Here is a 19,145-nt window from a genome sequence, read left to right as displayed (position 1 = left end):
AAATAACAACAAACTCACAATAATCAAACACTGAACCTAAAAAGCAAAAACAAACTAAGCAAACAACGAGGATAGGAAGAGAATCACTGAAATGGAGATCACATGGAGGAATATCTGTGGTGAGGCAGGTGGGGGGGGAAATGGGGGGAGAGGTACAGAGAATAAGGAGCCTAAAGAGTAAGTATCAAATAGACAGGGGGAGGTTAAGAAAAGTATAGAAAATGGAGAAGCCAAAGAACTATGTACGACCCATGGACCTAACAATGTGGGGAGCGGGGATGCTGACGGGAGGTGGAGACAGCATGGAGGGGGATAAAGGGGTGAGAAAATGGGACAAGTGTAATAGCATAATCATTAAAATATACTTAAGAAAATAATAAAGTAACCCAATGACATCAAGAGCAAGAGCCGGAAACTTTTGACACATGGAGGTCAAAGTTAAGATCAGCATTTTGGGGAACCAGGGTGGAAGGACACAGGAAAGAAGGGGTCACGGTTCATCACCTTGAAGCCTTTGCCACATTTCAAATGTGAGTTCATAGCCTTGTCTGCTGCTGAGGAAATCTGGTGAGTTTGTAGATATAGCCTGTTTTATACAACTCATATTGATGTTTCAAGAACTACGTTTTGGAAGTAAAGTCCTTAAACTGGCGATTTTGACTTGCTAGGAGAGGTAAATCTGATGTTATTGGAACAATAATGTTCACGGACCCTGCCCAGAGTTTCAGTCATTGCTACAGGCTATAGCTCTTTGAAAATGACCTAACAGAAGAAACACTAAGAGAAAATATGTAAATGCCATGAAACACTAGAAGATGAAACCAGAAACATTTGCTAATACGAATATAAAATCTAAATTAGTGAAAGCAATAATAATTGGAACAGAAACCAGAGTCAGAATAAGCACACATACATGTCCATCATTAAAAAAAAAGAGAGAGAGACTTCCGGCCTAGATGGAGGCATAGGTGAAAACACTGTGTGCCTCCTCAAACAACCAACTTTAAGGACAACAAAGTTTTAATAACAAAAACACAACCAAAACAGACAGAAAATTGAACTGTACGGAAGTCTGACAACAACGAACCATTCAGCTAGACCAGTAAGAGGGGCGGGGTCAGTGGCTGGCAGAGAGGGTTGGGCAGGAAATAGCAGCCGGACTGACCCAGGTGCGCAGGCAGAGGTTGGCAGATCCCAAGCACAGGGTGGCAACGGGCAGACCCAGTGAGGGCCCAAGGCAGCTGGCAGACTGCAGTCACACATTCACGTGCAGATAAACCAGGCCAAAAAATGAGCAGTAAGACAGACCGCACAAACCAGGGCCCCAGCTCTGGGAATTAAAGCCTAAAAGCATCAATTCAAAAAACTTTCAGGGGTCGAGGTGCCAGGAGAGACTCCCAGGCTCACAGAGAGATTGTTGGAGAGACCCACAGGGTCCTGGAGGGTGCACAAGCCTACACACCTGGGAGCCAGCACCAGAAGGGCCCAATTTCCTTGTGGGAAGCAGCAGAGGGGACCAAAATCCTAGAGAGAGCATGGAACAAGTGCCATTGCCCCTCTCTGACCCCGCCCCCACATACAGCGTCACAACCCAGTGATCTCGGTTGCCCTGCCCTGGTGAACACCTAGGGCTCTGCTCCTCATACGTAACAGGCAAGAATAGACCAAAACATTATGGCTCAAGAAGAAGAACAGCTCAAAGCCCCAGAGTCCATACTTCTAAGTGACCAAGAGATAGCCAACCTATCAGATGCACAATTCAAAACACTGGTGATCAGGATGCTCACAGAACTGGTTGATTTTAGTCACAAATTAGAGGAACAAATGAAGGTTAAACTAAGTGAAATGAAGGGAAATGCATAGGAAACCAATACTGATGGGAAGAAAACTGGGACTCAAATCAATGGAGTGAACCAGAAGGAATAAAAAAATGACCAAACAGAAAAGAAGGAAGAAACAAGAATTCAAAAAAATGAGGAGAGGCTTAGGAACCTCCAGGACATGTTTAAATGTTCCAACATCCAAATTATAGGGGTACTAGAAGGCAAAGAGGAACAGCCATGAGTGGAAAACTTATTTGAACAAATAGTAAAGGAGAACTTCCCCAGTCTGGCAAAGGAAATAGACTTCCAGGAAATCCAGGAAGCACAGAGAGTGCCAAAGAAGTTGGACCCAAGAAGGAACACACCAAGGCACATCATAATTACATTACCCAATATTAAAATGAAGGAAAGAATCCCAGAAGCAGCAAGAGATAAGGGGACAGTCACCTACAAAGGAGTTCCCATCAGACTGTCAGCTGATTTCTCAAAAGAGACCTTACAGGCAAGAAGGGGCTGGAAAGAAGTATTCCGAGTCATGAAATCCAAAGACCTACAGCCAAGATTGCTTTATCCAGCAAAACTTTCATTTAGGATGGAAGGGCAGATAAAGTGCTTCTCAGATAAGGTTAAGTTCAAGGAGTTCATCATCACCAACCCCTTATTATATGAAATGTTAAAGGAACTTATCTCAGAAAAAGAAGATAAAAAATATGAACAGTGAAAGGACAGCAAACTCACAGTTATTAACAACCACACCTAAAACAAAAGCAAACCAAGAGGACAGCTAGATCAGGAGTGGAACCATAGAAATGAAGAACACATGGAGGGTTAGCAACAGGGGAGTGGGAGGAGGAGAAGGGGGGAGAAGGTACAGAAAATAGCATAGATGGTAGGTAGAAAATAGATAGGGGGGAGGGCAAGAATAGTGGGGGAAATACAGAATCTAAAGAACTTGAGACACGTGGTCATAAACTAAGGGGGGGGAATGGTGGGGGAGGGGGTATATAGGGTGGAGGGAAATGAAGGGGGGGAAATGGGACAACTGTAATGGCATAATCAATACAATATATTTTTAAAAATTAAAAATTAAAAAACGTGAGCTCAGCCCTGGCTGAGGGCTCAGTTGGTTGGAGAACTCTCTGTCCCACACATTGAAAGGCTGCATGTTTGCCTATTAAAAAATGAGCAAAAGACTTGAACAGATACTTCTCCAAGCAGGACATACAGAGGGCCCAGAGACATAAGAAAGATGCTCAGCATGCTAGCCATCAGGAGGATGCAAAATAAAACTCAAATGAGATACCACTTCACACCGGAGACAATGGCCATCATAAACAAATTAACAAACAACAAGTGCTGGAGAGGTTGTGGAGAAGCTAGGTTCCATGGATGGAACCTAGTTCACTGTTGGGATTGCAGACTGGGGCAGCCACTGTGGAAAACAGTATGAAATTTCCGCAGAAAACTAAAAATGGAACTGCCTTTTGACCTGGCAAACCCACTGCTGGGGTTATATCCTAAGAATCCCAAATCACCAATTCAAAAGAATCTATGCACCCCAATGTTCATAGTAGCAGAACAGTAGCCAAGTGCTGGAAGAAACCTAAGTGCCCATCAGTAAATGAGGGGATCAAAAGACTGGAACATTTACACAGTGGAATACTATGCAGCAGAAAGAAAGAAACTCCTGCCCTTTGCCACAGCATGGATGAAACCAGAGAGCATTATGCTGAGTGAAAAAAGCCAGGTGGTAAGGGACATATGATCTCACCATTAACTGGAATCCAAACAGCAAAACAAGTAAGCAAGCAAAATAAAACCAGAGACATTGAAATTAAGAACAATCTGACAGTAACCAGAGGGGAGATGGAAGTGAATAAATGGGGGGAAAGGGGGAAGGGTTTTCAGGAACAACTATAGAGGACACATGGACAAAAATCAAGGGGGAATGGAAGAAAGGGAGGAAGTGGGGACGGCGGGGAGGGGTACGGTGGTGGAGGTACAGGCAGAGAACTGCAATGGAACAACAATAAAATAGAGATTAAAAAAAAAAAGGTTGCGTGTCTGATCCCAGCTCAGGGTATGTAAGGGAAGTAATTGAAGTTTCTCTCTCTCTCTGTGTCTCTCAAGTCCATAATAATGTGATGAATTGAGATTTTAAAAAAAATTAACAAAATACGGTCCCTGTTGTCTACCATAAACAAAAATCCGACTGGGTTTCCCCCCCAAAAAAGGATTCCTTTGGGCAAAAGCATTTCAATCTGGTGCTTGCGGACATGACATTTACAAACAGAGCGAGAAGAAGGCAGCTGCTTCACAAGGGGAAGACGTTGCCCAGAGAGCTCTCTGGTACCCCTGCCTCCTTCCTGTAGCACGTCCATGACCCTCAGAGGACAGGAGAGCTCCTGCCACAGGGTCCCCAGACCCCTGTCCTGGCTGAGCCTCTGTCTGAGATTTTGACACTTCTGCCCCTATCCATTGCACAGCTGAGAAAACCCCAAGTTATCATTGCCCTCAACTTCCCGTTGCATTCCCAGAATTCTTTGCTTCTTAAAAATATCAGGTTGCCAAATATATAGCAGAAGAGTAGCCCAGTGACCTCTGCCTCGTGACTTCCTGATTCTCCGCTCCTCATAAACACGAAGGCAGGGCTGGGGTCCCAGGGAGTCCGGAGCAGAGAGCCCAGGAGCACTCAGGCCAGCACTGCCCTCACACCTGCAAGATGAAGGTCTTCACAGCTGCCCTCCCCTTCCTCATCCTTGCTGCTGCCCTTGGACCCCAGACCCATGGATTGCCGGCCCGTGGTGAGTCAGTGAGCCTTTGCCCTGGTGACCAATTTGGTGGTAACCTGAATTCCAGGGAGGAGACAGAGGGCCGTGGAGGTGAATTTGGCACCTGCTTAAAGGCAGCAGCAGCAGGGTCTGGACTTTCCCTGTGGCCTTTGGTCCCTGGGGAAAGAGTGCACAGATGATTGGGGAAACAATTCTCTTCCCTCTTCATGGCCAGAATCATGTGATACCTCCTCTTAGCTGATATGGGACCTTTATGAGCTTGAGCCAAAGAGTTGTAGCAGATTGTGAACTTGGGAAAAGAAGCACAGTTGCCTCCAATGTTGAACTAGTGTATCCCATGCAGTACAAAACTATCATTTTGAAGAGGAGGTGGGACGAGCTGGGCTAGTGACTCACCCGAGTCCACCCAACTGTTCCACTGACTTACTAACAAGTGAAAAATCTATGCTGCCTTGTACAAGCAGAAACCACTAAAATTATCTTACAGATACTAATACAATGAATCCTCCTAACAACCCTGTGGAAGAGACTGCCAGCAACTGTAATGGGTTTCAGTATTTTTTTGATTTTATTTATTCATTTTTAGAGAGAGGAAGGGAAGGAGAAAGAGAGGGAGAGAAACATTATGAGCGGTGGATTGTCATGCGCCCCCTACTGGGAACCTGCCCTGCAACCCAGGCGTGTGTCCCAACTGGGAATCCAACCAGCAACCCTCTGGTTCAAAGGTCCGCACTCAACCCATTGAGCTAATCCAGCCAGGGCTGTTTTGCATAATATTATCAGTCTCATTTTGCACGTGAGAGACTGAAGCACAGAGGCCTTAGGTAACATGCTGAGATTTCACAGCCAGTAAGTGGTGGAGTTGGGATATGATCTAGCCAGGAAGCTGTTATGAAAAGTAAACCAATCCATTTAAGACTTTATTTCGCCAGCCCCACACACATCTTACAAGCACACTGGAGGCTACCCACATGCCTCATTAAACATGGCTCATATGTAACTGTGTAAGAAATGAGCCAACAGTTCAGTGTGTTCGCCTAACCAGCATAATGCAGGCCTACAGTCCCTTTCCCAGAACACAGGGGCCAGTGCACTTTCAAATGCAGAGTCTTTCAGATTGAAAAAGGGTATATATCACCAGCAACTCCACTTCCAGGCACACACCTAAAAGAACTGGAAGCAGGTACCTGGGAGACACAGGTACACCCGTGCTAACAGCTGCATCATTCCTAACACACCATGGGGGGAAGCACCCCACGTATCCATCAACAAATGAATGGATTCAAAGTGGGGGAGCATATTGTACACACAACAGAATATTATTCAGCTGAAAAAGACAGAAATTCATTACATGCTGCAACACGGGTGAACAGTGAGCACAGGAGCTGGGGGGTGGGGAAGTGGGGAGTTACTGTTTAGCTCGTACAGAGGTGCAATTTTATGAGATGAATAAAGCCCCGTGGACAGTGTGTGGTTATAGTTGTACAATATATGAATATCCTTCATGCTACTAAACTGTACCTGGAAAATAGTTAAAATTTGATCAGTCTGGTTTAAAGTACACAGCTTCTGTTCTTTCTCTGAGCCCAAAAGCATCGAGATTGTTCTTACCCCTTTGATGGCATTTCCGCCTTGTCTTATCTGATCACTGAGCCCTTCAAAGTCCCCCCAGGTCTCTTTGCCAGTCATTCCCCTGATAACCACAGGGACTGATAAAAGTGTATTCACAGTAGTCAGCACAGGAAACACAGAGCTCACTCTTGTGTTGTTATTTCTTAATTACTGCACTGTTTCCACACAAACCCCAGGAACCCACTTCTGCCCACCTGCACGTCCTTCTCGGGTCGCCATCCTGCAGGGCCCTGAGTAAGGGTCTGAGACAGAAAAGCAAGGTCAAAATTGTACACTTTATATTATGCGTATTTTACTGCACATTCAAAAAAATAAACATATTTTCAAATGATAACACATAACTGGACATTCTCAACAGTCCTGGCAGACTCTGGGAAGCACACTAGAATCAAATAGCAACATTTCAGCCGCTGACAGACACGAATATTCATACTAATGGGTCAAAGACTATAAATAGCCTCACTTCCCTTTGGGGCACATTGTGCCACCCAATCACTTAATGAAAAACATCTTTCGGTCTCCAGAGCCCTGTGGGTTCCAGAAATGCACGGGGAGCATGTTATGGACTATGTCACATGGTGTGGCTGTGCGACTGATTTATCCATGTGACATTTGCTGTTTGCTTTCTGTATTTAAAGTCAATAGGAAAGAAAGGAAGTCAATAGAACGTTTTCATGTCTCAAACATTTTCAAAGTTCCCTCAAAAATCTCAGGGCACCAATGAGACAATGGGCCGGGAGGCAGGCCCAGAACCCGGACGGGTGCCCAGTGTCCAGCAGCAATGCTGCCCCCACCCCGGGGGCTGGGCTGGGGGTGACACAGGTAGAGATACGGACACAGCGCTGCCTCCCAGTGATTCCTCCTCCCTCCTTGTCTCTTTCTCCCAATAGAACTCGGGTTGGCCATACGTGAGCCGCATCGTCCCATGATACAGCATGCAGGTAAATGTTTGTGGCGTGCATGTAAAAGCAGCTGCTGGGTAAAGATCTGCTCAGTGGCTTCAGTCCTCATTTGCAGGACATGGGGAAAGGGGGAGGGGACATCTCCAAGGGAGACCAGGGTGCACTGTGGGTCCCTCCCCATACACGACCTCTGTCCCACTGGCTGTCCTGGAGTCTGCCAACCTTGGGGAGAAGGCCCTCTCTGACGCCTCCTGCAGCATCGGACCTTCCCCTTCTGGGAGAAGGGGCCCTGGCCCTGCTGGGTGCACAGCTCAGCCCTGGGGAGGGAGCAGGAGATGCCAGCAGGTGCTGCACAGGAGGAAATCCCCCTTCTTGAGTCCTTCTCTGTCCCACCCTCCCCTGTGCTCTGGGGACAAGGGGGAGAGGATGTAGTTCCCTCAGAAAGAGGCTCCGTCCTTACACGGACCTTTCTCCTGCTACAGGCGTGCACCGTCCGAGTACCTGCTGCTTCTCCTTCACCCCACGAAGTATCCGATGTGAAATCATGAAGGATTATTTTCTAACAACCAGTGGGTGTTCCCAGCCTGCTGTCATGTAAGTGCCAAGCCTATGGGCCATGTCTTGTGTTTGGGGATCTGATGATGGAGGGAAGTTGGAAAAGTCTCACCCTCTGGATGCTTTGAAGTGGGCAGAGGTTTGTGTCCTCGTTAGGATCCTGCCCAGCATCAGACATGAGATGCCCCCAGTGAAGAGGAAGGACAGGGAGGGGTGGGGAAACCTGGAGCAAGGCTGCCCGGGGACACTCCCCTGAGTCACTGAGGGGGTGTCAGTGGCAGGTTCTCCTAGAGGAGGTCCTCTGAGACCCTGCAGAAGTGAAAGGGAGGAACAAGATGGGCTGCGTGAAGAAGCCCAGGGCCCAGGAGGATGGGGCTCACCATTTTTATGTGCAGAAGCCTCCTCCCTGTATAATTTTTCTCTGCCTTGCTCCCCAGCTTCAGAACCAAGGGTGAGCAGGAGGTCTGTTTCCGCCCCAGTGCCGATGGAGTTCGGGAATGCATGGTGAAGCTGGACTCAGCCGAGACACCAGGAAAAGAGTCGGGTGAGGAGAAGCTGTACTAGATGCCACGCACCCACCTCCACTCTCTCGCCTCCTGGGAGTGTCTTGGCCTGAATTCTCTTGTCAAAAGCAACAGCTACTGTTCTGTTATGGTTGTAAAAACTGTGCACCAGTAAAAAGTACCCAATTTGACTGTACTTGAACTGGAAGAGAAAAATAAAATGTAGGGATTGCTGGGCTTTGGATTTGTGGTTCTTTGGAAATGAGACACCATAGAATCATTTTTAAGAAGGTAAAAACATGACTCATTCAAGTACCGATGGACACGACATGTGTCAAAGACATACTTAACCCACTAGTGAGGGAACCATAAAACTGATTCTAAGACCATGAGGAACAGAGCTTTACACGGGGAGTTGGGAGTGGCATTCTGAAACTTTGCGGAAAACAGACTAATATCCAATATTGCAATATAACTGTAACTTTTGGGTTGTCTTTTCTACTGGACAAAGCCATGTGCCTCTGTGCTTGACCCATATTGGTAAGTTCACATGTAATCTCACAAAGTCTGGGGCCTGAGCGAGAGCTAACAGAACATCAATCAAAAGTGCGTTTCTCAAGGGCAGGTAAAGGGCTTCCCAGATAAGGTCAAGTTAAAGGAGTGCGTCATCACCAAGCCCTTATGATATGAACTGTTAAAGGGATTCATCTAAGAAAAAGAAGAAGATCAAAACTTCGAATAATAAAATGACCCCAAATTCACAACTATAAAACACTGAAGCTAAAAAACACAAACAAACGAAGCAGACAACTAGAACAGGAAGAGAATGACAGAAGTGGAGATCACAGAAACAGAGGGCTGTAAGTGTGGACGGAGAGCAGGCAGAATGTAGAGAAGAGGTGCAGGGAATAAGAAACCTGAATTGTAGGTACAAAACAGTCAGGGGCAGGTGACGAACGGGATAGGAAACGGAGAAGCCCATGGTACGACCCATGGTTCTGTGTACGACCCATGGACATGAACTAAGGTGGGGGGCAGGGCTGATGCTAGTGGAAGGGGGTGGAGGGCAGATGAAGATAAAGGGGAGAAAATGGGAAAACTGTAATAGCATCATTAATAAAATATACTTAAGAAAATAATGAAGTAACCCAATGACTTCAAGAGCAAGAGCTTGAAACTTGTGACACATGGAGGTCAAAGTTAAGATCAGCATTTTGGGGAATCAAAGCCGGAGGATGTAGGGAAGGAGTGGTCACCATCCATCAGCTTGAATCGCTTTGCCACATTTCAAGTGTGAGTTCATGACTCCGTCTGCTGGTAATTAAATGTCGTGAGTTTGTATATATAGCCTGTTTTACACAAATCATATTGATATTTCAAGAAGTATGTGTGGGAAGTAAATTGGCAATTTGGACTTGCTAGGAGAGGTGAATCGGATGTTATTGGAACGTTACTGTTCATGGACCCTGCCCAGTGTTTGAGTCATTGCTACAGCTCTTTACAAATGACCTACCAGAAGAAACACTAACGGAAAAAATATAAATGCCATGGAACACAAGGAGATGAAACCAGAAACGTTTGCTAATTTGTATATAAAATCTAAACTACTGAAAGCAATGTTAATTTGTCCATCGTTAAAAGAAAATGAGCTCAGCCCTGGCCGAGGGCTCAGTTGGTTGAAGAGCCGACCCACACATCAAAGGCTGGGTGGTCATTCCCTGACTGGGACCCGTAACGTAGGCAATAGATTGAAGTTTCTCTCTCACATCAATGTTTCTCTCTCCTCTCTCTCCCTCCCTTTCTCTCTCTGTCAAGTCAATAAGCATGTGATCAATTTAGATTTCAAAAATTAAATAAATAAAATATAGTCACTGTTGTCTACCACAAACAAAAATCCGACTGGGTAGTGCCCCCCCAAAAAGGATTCCTTTGGGCAAAAGTAAGCATCGCAATCTGGGGCTTGCAGACGTGACATTTACAAACAGAGCGAGAAGAAGGCAGCTGCTTCACAAGGGGAAGAACTTGCCCAGAGAGCTCTCTGGTACCCCTGCCTCCTTCCTGTAGCACGTCCATGACCCTCAGAGGACGGGAGAGCTCCTGCCACAGGGTCCCCAGATCCCTGTCCTGGCTGAGGCCTCTGAAATTTTCACACTTTTGCCTATATCCCTTGCAACAGCTGAGAAAAACCTAAGTCATCGTGGCCCTCAACTTCCTGTTGCATTCCAGGAGTTGTTCCCATCTTAGAAACATCACGTTCCCACTCTATAGCCAAAGGGCATGCTGTTGACGTCTGCTCTGTGACTTCCTGATTCTCCTTTCCTCATAAACAGAGGGCAGGGATGGGGTCCCAGGGAGTCAGGAGCAGAGAGCCCAGGAGCACTCAGGCCAGCGCTGCCCTCACACCTGCAAGATGAAGGTCTTCCCAGCTGCCCTCCCCTTCCTCATCCTTGCTGCTGCCCTTGGACCCCAGACCCATGCATCTCTGCCGCATGGATCCCCGGGCCATGGTGAGTCAGTGAGCCTTTGCCCTGGTGACCAATCTGGTGGTAACCTGAATTCCAGGGAAGAGACAGAGGGCTGTGGAGGTGAATTTGGCACCTGCTTAAAGGTAGCAGCAGCAGGGTCTGGACCTTTCCCTGTGGCCTTTGGTCCCTGGGGAAAGTGTGCACAGATGATTGGGGAAACAATTCTTTCCCTCTTCATGGCCAGAATCATGTCATATCTCCTCTTAGCTGATATGGGACCTTTATGAGCTTGAGCCAAAGAGTTGTAGCAGATTGTGAACTTGGGAAAAGAAGCACAGTTGCCTCCAATGTTGAACTAGTGTATCCCATGCAGTGCGAAACTACCAATCTGAAGAGGAGATGGGACAAGCCGGGCTAGTGACTCACCCGAGTCCACCCAACCATTCCACTAACTTACTAACAAGTGAAAATCTATGCTGCCTTGTACAAGCAGAAACCACTAAAATTATCTTACAGATACTAATGCACCGAATTCTCGCAACAACCCTGTGGAACAGACTGCCAGCATGTGGAATGGTCTTGAGCATTAATTTTTTTTAAGAATTGGTTTACTTTTAGAGAGAGAGGATGAGAAGGAGAAAGAGAGAGAGAGAGAAATATCATGTGTGGTAGCCTGTTGTATGCCCCCTACTGAATATTTGGCCCGCAACCCAGGCATGTGCCCTGACTGGGAATTGAACCAGAGACCCTTTGGTTCCCAGGCCCACACTCAATCCATTGAGCTAATCCAGCCAGGGCTGTTTTGCATATTATTGGTTTCATTTTACACACGACAAACTGAGGCACAAAGGCCTTAGGTAACATGCTCAGATCCCACAGCCAGTAAGTGGTGGAGTTGGGATATGATCTAGCCAGGAAGCTGTTATGAAAAGTAAACCAATCCATTTAAGACTTTATTTCACCAGCCCCACACACATCTCACAAGCACACTGGAGGCTACCCACATGCCTCATTAAACATGGCTCATACGTAACTGCGTAAGAAATGAGCCAACAGTTCAGTGTGTTCGCCTGACCAGCATAATGCAGGCCTCCAGTCCCTTTCCCAGAACACAGGGGCCAGGTGCACTTTCAAATGCAGAGTCTTTCAGGTTTTAAAAGGTGATACAATATCACCGGCAACTCCACTTCCAGGCACACACCTAAAAGAACTGGAAGCAGGTACCTGGGAGACACGGGTACACCCGTGCTAACAGCTGCATCATTCCTAACACACCATGGGGGGAAGCACCCCACGTATCCATCAACAAATGAATGGATTCAAAGTGGGGAACATATTGTACACACAACAGAATCTTATTCAGCTGAAAAAGATAGAAATTGGGACACATGCTACCACATGGAGGAACACTGAGCATGACGTTATGATAAGTGAGATGAGCCAATAACGAAGGGTGAACACTGTGTGATCCCACTGACATGAGGCCCTTAAAGCAGCCAAGTTATAGAGACAGAGTGTGGAATGGTGGTGCCCCGAGGACCGGGGGACGGGGAAGTGGGGAGTTACTGTTTAGCCGGTACAGAGGTGCAATTTTATGAGATGAATAAAGCCCCGTGGATAGTCTCTGGTTTTAGTTGCACAATATATGAACGTCCTTAGTGCTTTAAAGTGTACATTGGAAAATGGTTAACATTTGCTCAGTCTGGTCTAAAGTACACAGCTCCTGTTCTTCCTCTGAGTCTGAAAGCATCGAGACTGTTCTTACCACTTTGATGGCATTTCGGCCTTGTCTTATCTGATCACTGAGCCTTTCACAGTCTCCCCAAGTCTCATTAGGGTGATAACTGTAGGGTGTAATGAAAGTGTATTCACAGTTGTGAGCACAGGAAACACAGAGTTTATTCTTGTGTTGTTATTTCTTAGTTATTATACTATTTCCACACAAACACCCGTGAACCCACTACCGTCCCACCTGGCCCTCGGGTCCTTCTCAGGTCTCCACCCCTGCAGGGCCCTGAGTCAGAGTCCAAGACAGAAAAGCAAGGTTAGAAAAGCAAGGTCAAAATTGTACACTTTATATCATGTGTATTTTACCGCACATTCAAAAAAATAAACATATTTTCAAAAGATAACACATAACTGGACATTCTTAACAGTCCTGGCAGACTCTGGGAAGCACACTAGAATCAAATAGCAACATTTCAGCCGCTGACAGACACGAATATTCATACTAATGGGACAAAGACTATAAATAGCCTCACTTCTCTTTGGGGACATGGTGCCACCCAATCACTTGATGAAATATCTTTCAGTCTCCAGAGCCCTGTGGGTTCCAGAAATGCACGGGGAGCATGTTATGGACTATGTCACATGGTGTGGCTGTGCGACTGATTTATCCATGTGACATTTGCTGTTTGCTTTCTGTATTTAAAGTCAATAGGAAAGAAAGGAAGTCAATAGAATGTTTTCATGTCTCAAACATTTTCAAAGTTCCCTCAAAAATCTCAGGGCACCAATGAGACAATGGGCTGGGAGGCAGGCCCAGAACCCGGATGGGCGCCCAGGGTCCAGCAGCAATGCTGCCCCCACCCCGGGGGCTGGGCTGGGGGTGACACAGGTAGAGATACGGACACAGTGCTGCCTCCCAGTGATTCCTCCTCCCTCCTAGGCTCTTTCTCCCAGTAGAACTCGGGTTGGCCATACCTGATTGGGATCAATCCTTAATAGACAAAGAGTTAATGCTTCGTTGTGGCATGTATTTAAAGGCAGCTGTTGGGTACAGATGTGCTCAGTGGCTTCAGTCCTCCTCATTTGCAGGACATGGGGAAAGGGGGAGGGGACATCTCCAAGGGAGACCAGGGTGCACTGTGGGCCCCTCCCCATACACGACCTCTGTCCCACTGGCTGTCCTGGAGTCTGCCAACCTTGGGGAGAAGGCCCTCTCTGACGCCTCCTGCAGCATCAGACCTTCCCTTTCTGGGAGAAGGGGCCCTGGCCCTGCTGGGTGCACAGCTCAGCCCTGGGGAGGGAGCAGGAGATGCCAGCAGGTGCTGCACAGGAGGAAATCCCGCTTCTTGAGTCCTTCCCCGTCCCACCTCCCCTGTGCTCTGGGGACAAGGGGGAGAGGATGTCGTTCCCTCAGAAAGAGGCTCCGTCCTTACACGGACCTTTCTCCTGCTACAGCCGTGCACCACACCAGTGACTGCTGCTTGTCCTACAGCGTAGAAAATATCCAATGTGAAATCATGGAGGAGTATTATGAAACGAGCAGTGAGTGCCCCCTGCCTGCTGTCATGTAAGTGCCAAGCCTACGGGCCATGTCTTGGGGTTGGGGATCTGATGATGGAGGGCAGTCGGAAAAGTCTCACCCTCTGGATGCTTTGAAGTGGACAGAGGTCTGTGTCCTCGTTAGGATCCTACCCAGCATCAGATATGAGATGCCCCCAGCGAAGAGGAAGGACAGGGAGGGGAGGGGAGAGCAGGAGCAAGGCTGCCCTGGGAAGCTCCCCTGAGTCACTGAGGGGGTGTCCGAGGCAGGCTCCGTGAGAGGAGACCCCCTGAGACCCTGCAGCAGAGAAAGGGAGGAACAAGATGGGCTGAGTAGGGGAGTCCCAGGGGCGGGGAGGATGGGGCTCCCTAGCCTTATTTGCAGAACCCTCTTCACTGCACAATCTTTCTCCCCAGCTTCATCACTAAGAGGGATCATCAGGTCTGTGCAGACCCCCACAGTAGGAGTGTTCAGCATTGTATGGAAGACCTGGACTCAGCTAAGAAACAGAGAAAAAGGGTCGGTTGAGGAGAAGCTGTACTAGATGCCACGCACCCACCTCCACTCTCTCGCCTCCTGGGAGTGTCTTGGCCTAAATTCTCTTGTCAAAAGCAACAATAATTGTTCCGTTTATTGCACCAATAAAAAGTACCCAATTTGACTGCACTTGAACTGGAAGAGGAAAATAAATTGTAGGAATTGCTGGGCTTTGGATTTGTGGGGTTTTTTTTTTAAAGTGAAACACCATAGAATCATTTTTAAGAAGGTAAAAACATGACTCATTCAAGTACCGATGGACACGACATGTGTCAAAGACATACTTAACCCACTAGTGAGGGAACCGTAAAACCGACTCTAAGACCATCTGAGGAACAGAGCTTTACACGGGGAGTTGGGAGTGGCATTCTGAAACTTTGCGGAAAACAGACTAATACCCAGTATTGCAATATAACTGTAACTTTTGGGTTGTCTTTTCTACTGGACAAAGCCATGTGCCTCTGTGCTTGACCCAAATTGGTAAGTTCACATGTAATCTCACAAAGTCTGGGGCCTGAGCGAGAGCTAACAGAACATCAATCAAAAGTGCGTTTCCCAAGGGCAGGTAAAGTACTTCTCTGATAAGGTCAAGTTAAAGGAGTGTGTCATCACCAAGCCCTTATTCTGTGAACTGTTAAAGGGACTCATCTAAGAAAAAGAGGACGGTTAAAAGTACGAAAAATGACAACAATCTCACAACTATCAACCACTGAACCTAAAAAACAAAAACAAAGCAAATAACTAGAACAGGAAGAGAATCACAGAGATGGAGATCACATGGAGGGTTATCAGTGGGAGGGGGAGGGGGAGAGGCGGGGTAAAAGGTACAGGGAATAAGAAGCCTAAATGGTAGGTACAAAATAGACAGGGGAAGGTTAAGCAAAGTACGGGCAATGGAGACCCTAACAACTTCTATGTAGGACCCATGGACCTGAACTAAGTGGGGAGGGGGGGTGCTGATGGGAGATGGGTGCAGGACAGATGGGGACTAAGGGGAGAAAAAATGGGGCAACTGTAATAGCATAGTCATTAAAATATACCTAAAAGAAGGTGCCTTCCCCCCAGATGTAAAGACTCCTGCGGTGGGTGTCTCAGACAATGTTCCAATGTTATTGAAATGCCCACAGCCACCCTGATGCCTTCTTTCTGGCTGGAATGTTTTTTCTTAAGAGATATACATTCCCCAAAACCTGTCTTCTTGGAAGTTAAAGAACATTAAGAAAAACATTGACAGTTGCAGTTAATATCAACTTCCCGTCCGAATCTATTAAAGCCTACATATTTACAATTAGTAAATCTTGGTCACTGTCTCTTTCATAAATAGAAGAAGGCACTGAATTCCAAACAACAAAGCTTCTTTAATTAAAAAAAAACACATTTAAAACCTATGCTTACTTTTTTGGGTGGACTGCCCATAAGAAATCAGTAGGGAAAAACTGATGGATAACCAATGAGTAAAGCTGGCAATTACTCTCACGCCTAGAGATTAAACACAAATTCACAGTGTATCCCATCCTTCCTATTAAAATAGCTGATCTTTGAAGGTTGGACGACAGCGTAAAAAATTTTCTTTTATTCCCTCACTTGGGAGCAGAGGGATGGGCAGGAAGTGGCTGGGGATAGAGACTTGCTACACACAGGTGTGTACAATTGAAACTCTGATGCAGGTGGCGCTAGGGCCTCACTTGGACACACCCCTTTAGGACAAACCGGGAAGCTGATTGGCAGGCCAGCGGGTGGAGTTGTGAAGGGGGAGAGCTCCTGAGTGCGTGGGACCCTCGGGGCTGCCTTTCCTTTCCCCAGCCTAAGCGGAAGTCCCTAACTCCTCCGCTGTGACTGCGGATTCTGACGGCAGGGGCCCTGCCTCCGGCAGGTGAAGAAGGAACGGCGGAACTGACCCAGCCTTTCACTGGGATGATCGGAGAGGTTCATTTCTCTGGGTAGCAGGGTGGGGCTTCTCGCCCCTGACCCAAAGTTACCCAGGGCCCCGCCCAGTTCCCCCTCCGGGACCCCGCCCCCTCCGGAGGGTCCCCACCGCGAATCTCCTTCTGTAAGTGGACAGCTGTGCTTGTAGGGTCATCCTGGGGCCACCCCTGCTCCTGACGTCCTGAAGTCGCGGCTGGCCAGGCCGTAGCTTCTTCCCCTGCCCCTACTGACTCAGAGGGTCGTGCTACCCAGGATCCTGCTGGAAACCCGCTTTTTCAATCATCTTGCCCTTCCCCTGTCGGAGGATACAAGGTTCTTCAGCCTCCTTGTGTTTTGCCACCAAGCCGATCGATGCATGTCCTTTACACAGAACAGAAATTCCTCCCCTTACGGTCAGCTGATCCCATCTTTTCTGATCCCCCACTGCTACGATGAATGTATTTTTGCTTTCGTATTTGTTCTGTCATTGCGACTGGATTTGGGGAGAGGGAAAAACAAACTCGGGGTTCTGGCCTCCACTGGGACTCAGCTATGATCTTCCCCGTTGCTCTCAGCGCTGTCCCTCATTCCGGGGAATTCGGGAGTGTGGAGTCATGAGCCCGCTGAGCCCTGGCTCCCACGACTGAGTGACCGCAACAGTAGTCTGTGGCTTCTCGGTAGTGATTTGCTTTCAGAGCCTTGGGGAAAAAAATGCTGCAGAGTCGCTGGACGGCAGCTGCGCTAGGACCTCAGGGGAATGAATGTCTGTGGCTTCACTGGGTTCTGGGCCGGTCCAGCGGTCCGCTTAGAACGAAACCAGGAGCACCGAGCGGCCGAGCTCGGCAGCGCAGAGAGCCAGCGTTTCCTGGTCAAGGATTTGGGCCGTGACAGTGGCAGCTGAGCAGAAACAAAGGATGGGAACCGGGACTCACCTTTCTGACCACGCATCTGCCAGTCGAGGTCTTGGAGGGGGTAAGGGCAGGTTCCATCTGGGTCCGTTGCCCGAGACTCGGGACTGTTTTCCCACTTCCTCACGAAGAGCGGGTTCTTCCTCACTCCCTTGTTTCCGCCATCCCTCTGGCAGAAAGGCCCCTCCCCTCAATTCTGGGCCAACCCAACCCATCCTTGCAAAGTTCAATTCCAGAGCCACCCTGAACCCTTCCCTCACTGCCCCAGCCAGAGCACCCCCTCCCTTCCTCCGGAACCCTGACTCGGAGATTCACTGTCGCACTTGGTGGGCGTGAGAAGAACCATCAGTACTTGAACAATTAAAATTTTAAAAATATGAAATAAATAAATAACAAAAAGAAAAAGAAAAACCATCAGAGCCAAACACACTAGGTTCCTGCCCTTCAAGAATATTTCGGGGGAAGGACAAGAATGAAAATAAGATACGACACCTGCCTGTAAGGGTCATCTCTAATTCATTACTGAATCTCCAATTAGGCAACACTGGATCAGAATGATGGAGTCTGGCCCTGACTTGGATAACTCGGTGGGCTGGACTGTAATAAAATATTGAAGTTTGTGTTGACGGCAACCAGCCTGGGGCTGAGGCCTCCCTAGGCTGCCCGAGGGCTGAAGAGACCAATATATAGCAGCACACCAGCCAGGAAGCTGTACTACAGGCAAACCTCAGAGATATTGCAGGTTCAGTCCCAGACACCTCAATGCTGGTGGAGGGTCCTGCTTTCAATCTTTAAAAAGCACAACAGCTGTGAGGTGTCATAGAACAAGGCATGGCTGTATATAAATCAGGGCTTTTTCATTTTTAGCATAAGAATCACCTGTAAAGCTCTGGCTGATGTGGCTCAGTGGACTGAGCCCTGGCCTGCGAACCAAAGTGTCACAGGTTCAATTCCCAGTCAGGGCACATGCCTGGGTCATGGGCCAGGTCCCCAGTAGGGACACAGGAGAGGCAACCACACATTGATGTTTCTCTCCCTCTCTTCATCCATTCCCGTCTGTCTAAAAATAAAATAAAATCTTTAAATTAAAAATAATGGAATCACCTGGAGAGCTCATCAAACTAGATTGCTGGGTCCCCGCCCCAGAAATTCTGATTCGGGAGGACTGCGTGGGGCCGAAGGACCAGCTTCCCTAACAAGTTCCCAGGTGGTGCCGGGGCACTTTGACCGGAAACTCTCACTCTTGGCTTTGCAACTTCACTGTTGCCTGCAACTCTCACAAAAGGCACTTTTTTTTTTTTACCAACCAATAAATAAATACAAATATTTTTTTAAGATTTTATTGATTTATTTTTAGAGAGAAGGGAAGGGAAGGAGAAAGTGAGGGAGAGAAACGTCAGTGTGTGGTTGCCTCTCACACACCCACCACTGGGGACCTGGCCTACAACCCAAGCATGTTCCCTGACTGGGAATCGAACCGGCCACCCTTTGGATCACAGGCCTGCGTTGAATCCACTTAGCCATGCCAGCCAGAGCCCGCAATGCCATTCCCAAAGCAATGAGCTCCCAGGCCTTGGTTACTCAAAACCATTCTCCACAAACAAGAACTAGGCCCATTAGAGAAATGCCCGACGCCAGAGCAGGGGCAAAGGATAAGTCTTTTTTGTACCAAAAAGTAAGAAAATAAAAGTAAGTAATAAAAAATTAAATGGTCTACGAAGAGGAAAAAACATCACCGCAAATAAAAGCTCCTCCTTAGAATATTCTCAGTACTCTCAACACAGAATTCTCTACACAGCAAAGAATATCAGTCAAGTGTGCAGACAGAGTGATGAGCCTGTGAAGTGTACACACG

General features: G+C 47.5%; 2 protein-coding genes across 2 annotated transcripts; both read left to right on the top strand.

Annotated features, from left to right (window-relative positions):
* Nucleotides 1-4,406: 4,406 nt before the first annotated feature.
* On the top strand, nucleotides 4,407-8,417 carry LOC119001543 (C-C motif chemokine 15-like). Its single transcript, XM_037066944.1, has 4 exons — nucleotides 4,407-4,627; nucleotides 7,138-7,188; nucleotides 7,632-7,743; nucleotides 8,142-8,417. The coding sequence occupies exons 1-4, from the start codon at nucleotides 4,546-4,548 to the stop codon at nucleotides 8,266-8,268; spliced, it is 372 nt and encodes a 123-aa protein (XP_036922839.1). The 5' UTR covers nucleotides 4,407-4,545; the 3' UTR covers nucleotides 8,269-8,417.
* A 2,102-nt stretch (nucleotides 8,418-10,519) lies between these two features.
* On the top strand, nucleotides 10,520-14,601 carry LOC119001530 (C-C motif chemokine 14-like). The gene is made up of 3 exons (XM_037066941.1): nucleotides 10,520-10,714; nucleotides 13,856-13,967; nucleotides 14,357-14,601. The coding sequence occupies exons 1-3, from the start codon at nucleotides 10,618-10,620 to the stop codon at nucleotides 14,466-14,468; spliced, it is 321 nt and encodes a 106-aa protein (XP_036922836.1). The 5' UTR covers nucleotides 10,520-10,617; the 3' UTR covers nucleotides 14,469-14,601.
* The last annotated feature ends 4,544 nt before the right edge of the window (nucleotides 14,602-19,145 follow it).

The sequence above is a fragment of the Sturnira hondurensis genome, unplaced genomic scaffold (genome assembly GCF_014824575.4).
Source record: "Sturnira hondurensis isolate 20B ecotype Veracruz unplaced genomic scaffold, ASM1482457v3 Scaffold0001221, whole genome shotgun sequence".
Lineage (NCBI taxonomy): Eukaryota > Metazoa > Chordata > Mammalia > Chiroptera > Phyllostomidae > Sturnira > Sturnira hondurensis.
The sequence above is the reverse complement of the archived record's forward strand: the minus strand, read 5'-3'. Positions and strand labels throughout refer to the sequence as shown.

What these genes read in the sequence shown, in the direction of transcription:
- LOC119001543 (XM_037066944.1), top strand. Translation starts at nt 4,546, where the DNA reads ATGAAGGTCTTCACAGCTGCCCTCCCCTTCCTCATCCTTGCTGCTGCC. An exon ending in CCATGGATTGCCGGCCCGTG is followed by an intron (nt 4,628 to 7,137) that starts GTGAGTCAGTGA and finishes TTCTCCCAATAG; the next exon opens with AACTCGGGTTGGCCATACGT. An exon ending in TGTTCCCAGCCTGCTGTCAT is followed by an intron (nt 7,744 to 8,141) that starts GTAAGTGCCAAG and finishes CTTGCTCCCCAG; the next exon opens with CTTCAGAACCAAGGGTGAGC.
- LOC119001530 (XM_037066941.1), top strand. Translation starts at nt 10,618, where the DNA reads ATGAAGGTCTTCCCAGCTGCCCTCCCCTTCCTCATCCTTGCTGCTGCC. An exon ending in GCATGGATCCCCGGGCCATG is followed by an intron (nt 10,715 to 13,855) that starts GTGAGTCAGTGA and finishes CTCCTGCTACAG; the next exon opens with CCGTGCACCACACCAGTGAC. An exon ending in TGCCCCCTGCCTGCTGTCAT is followed by an intron (nt 13,968 to 14,356) that starts GTAAGTGCCAAG and finishes CTTTCTCCCCAG; the next exon opens with CTTCATCACTAAGAGGGATC.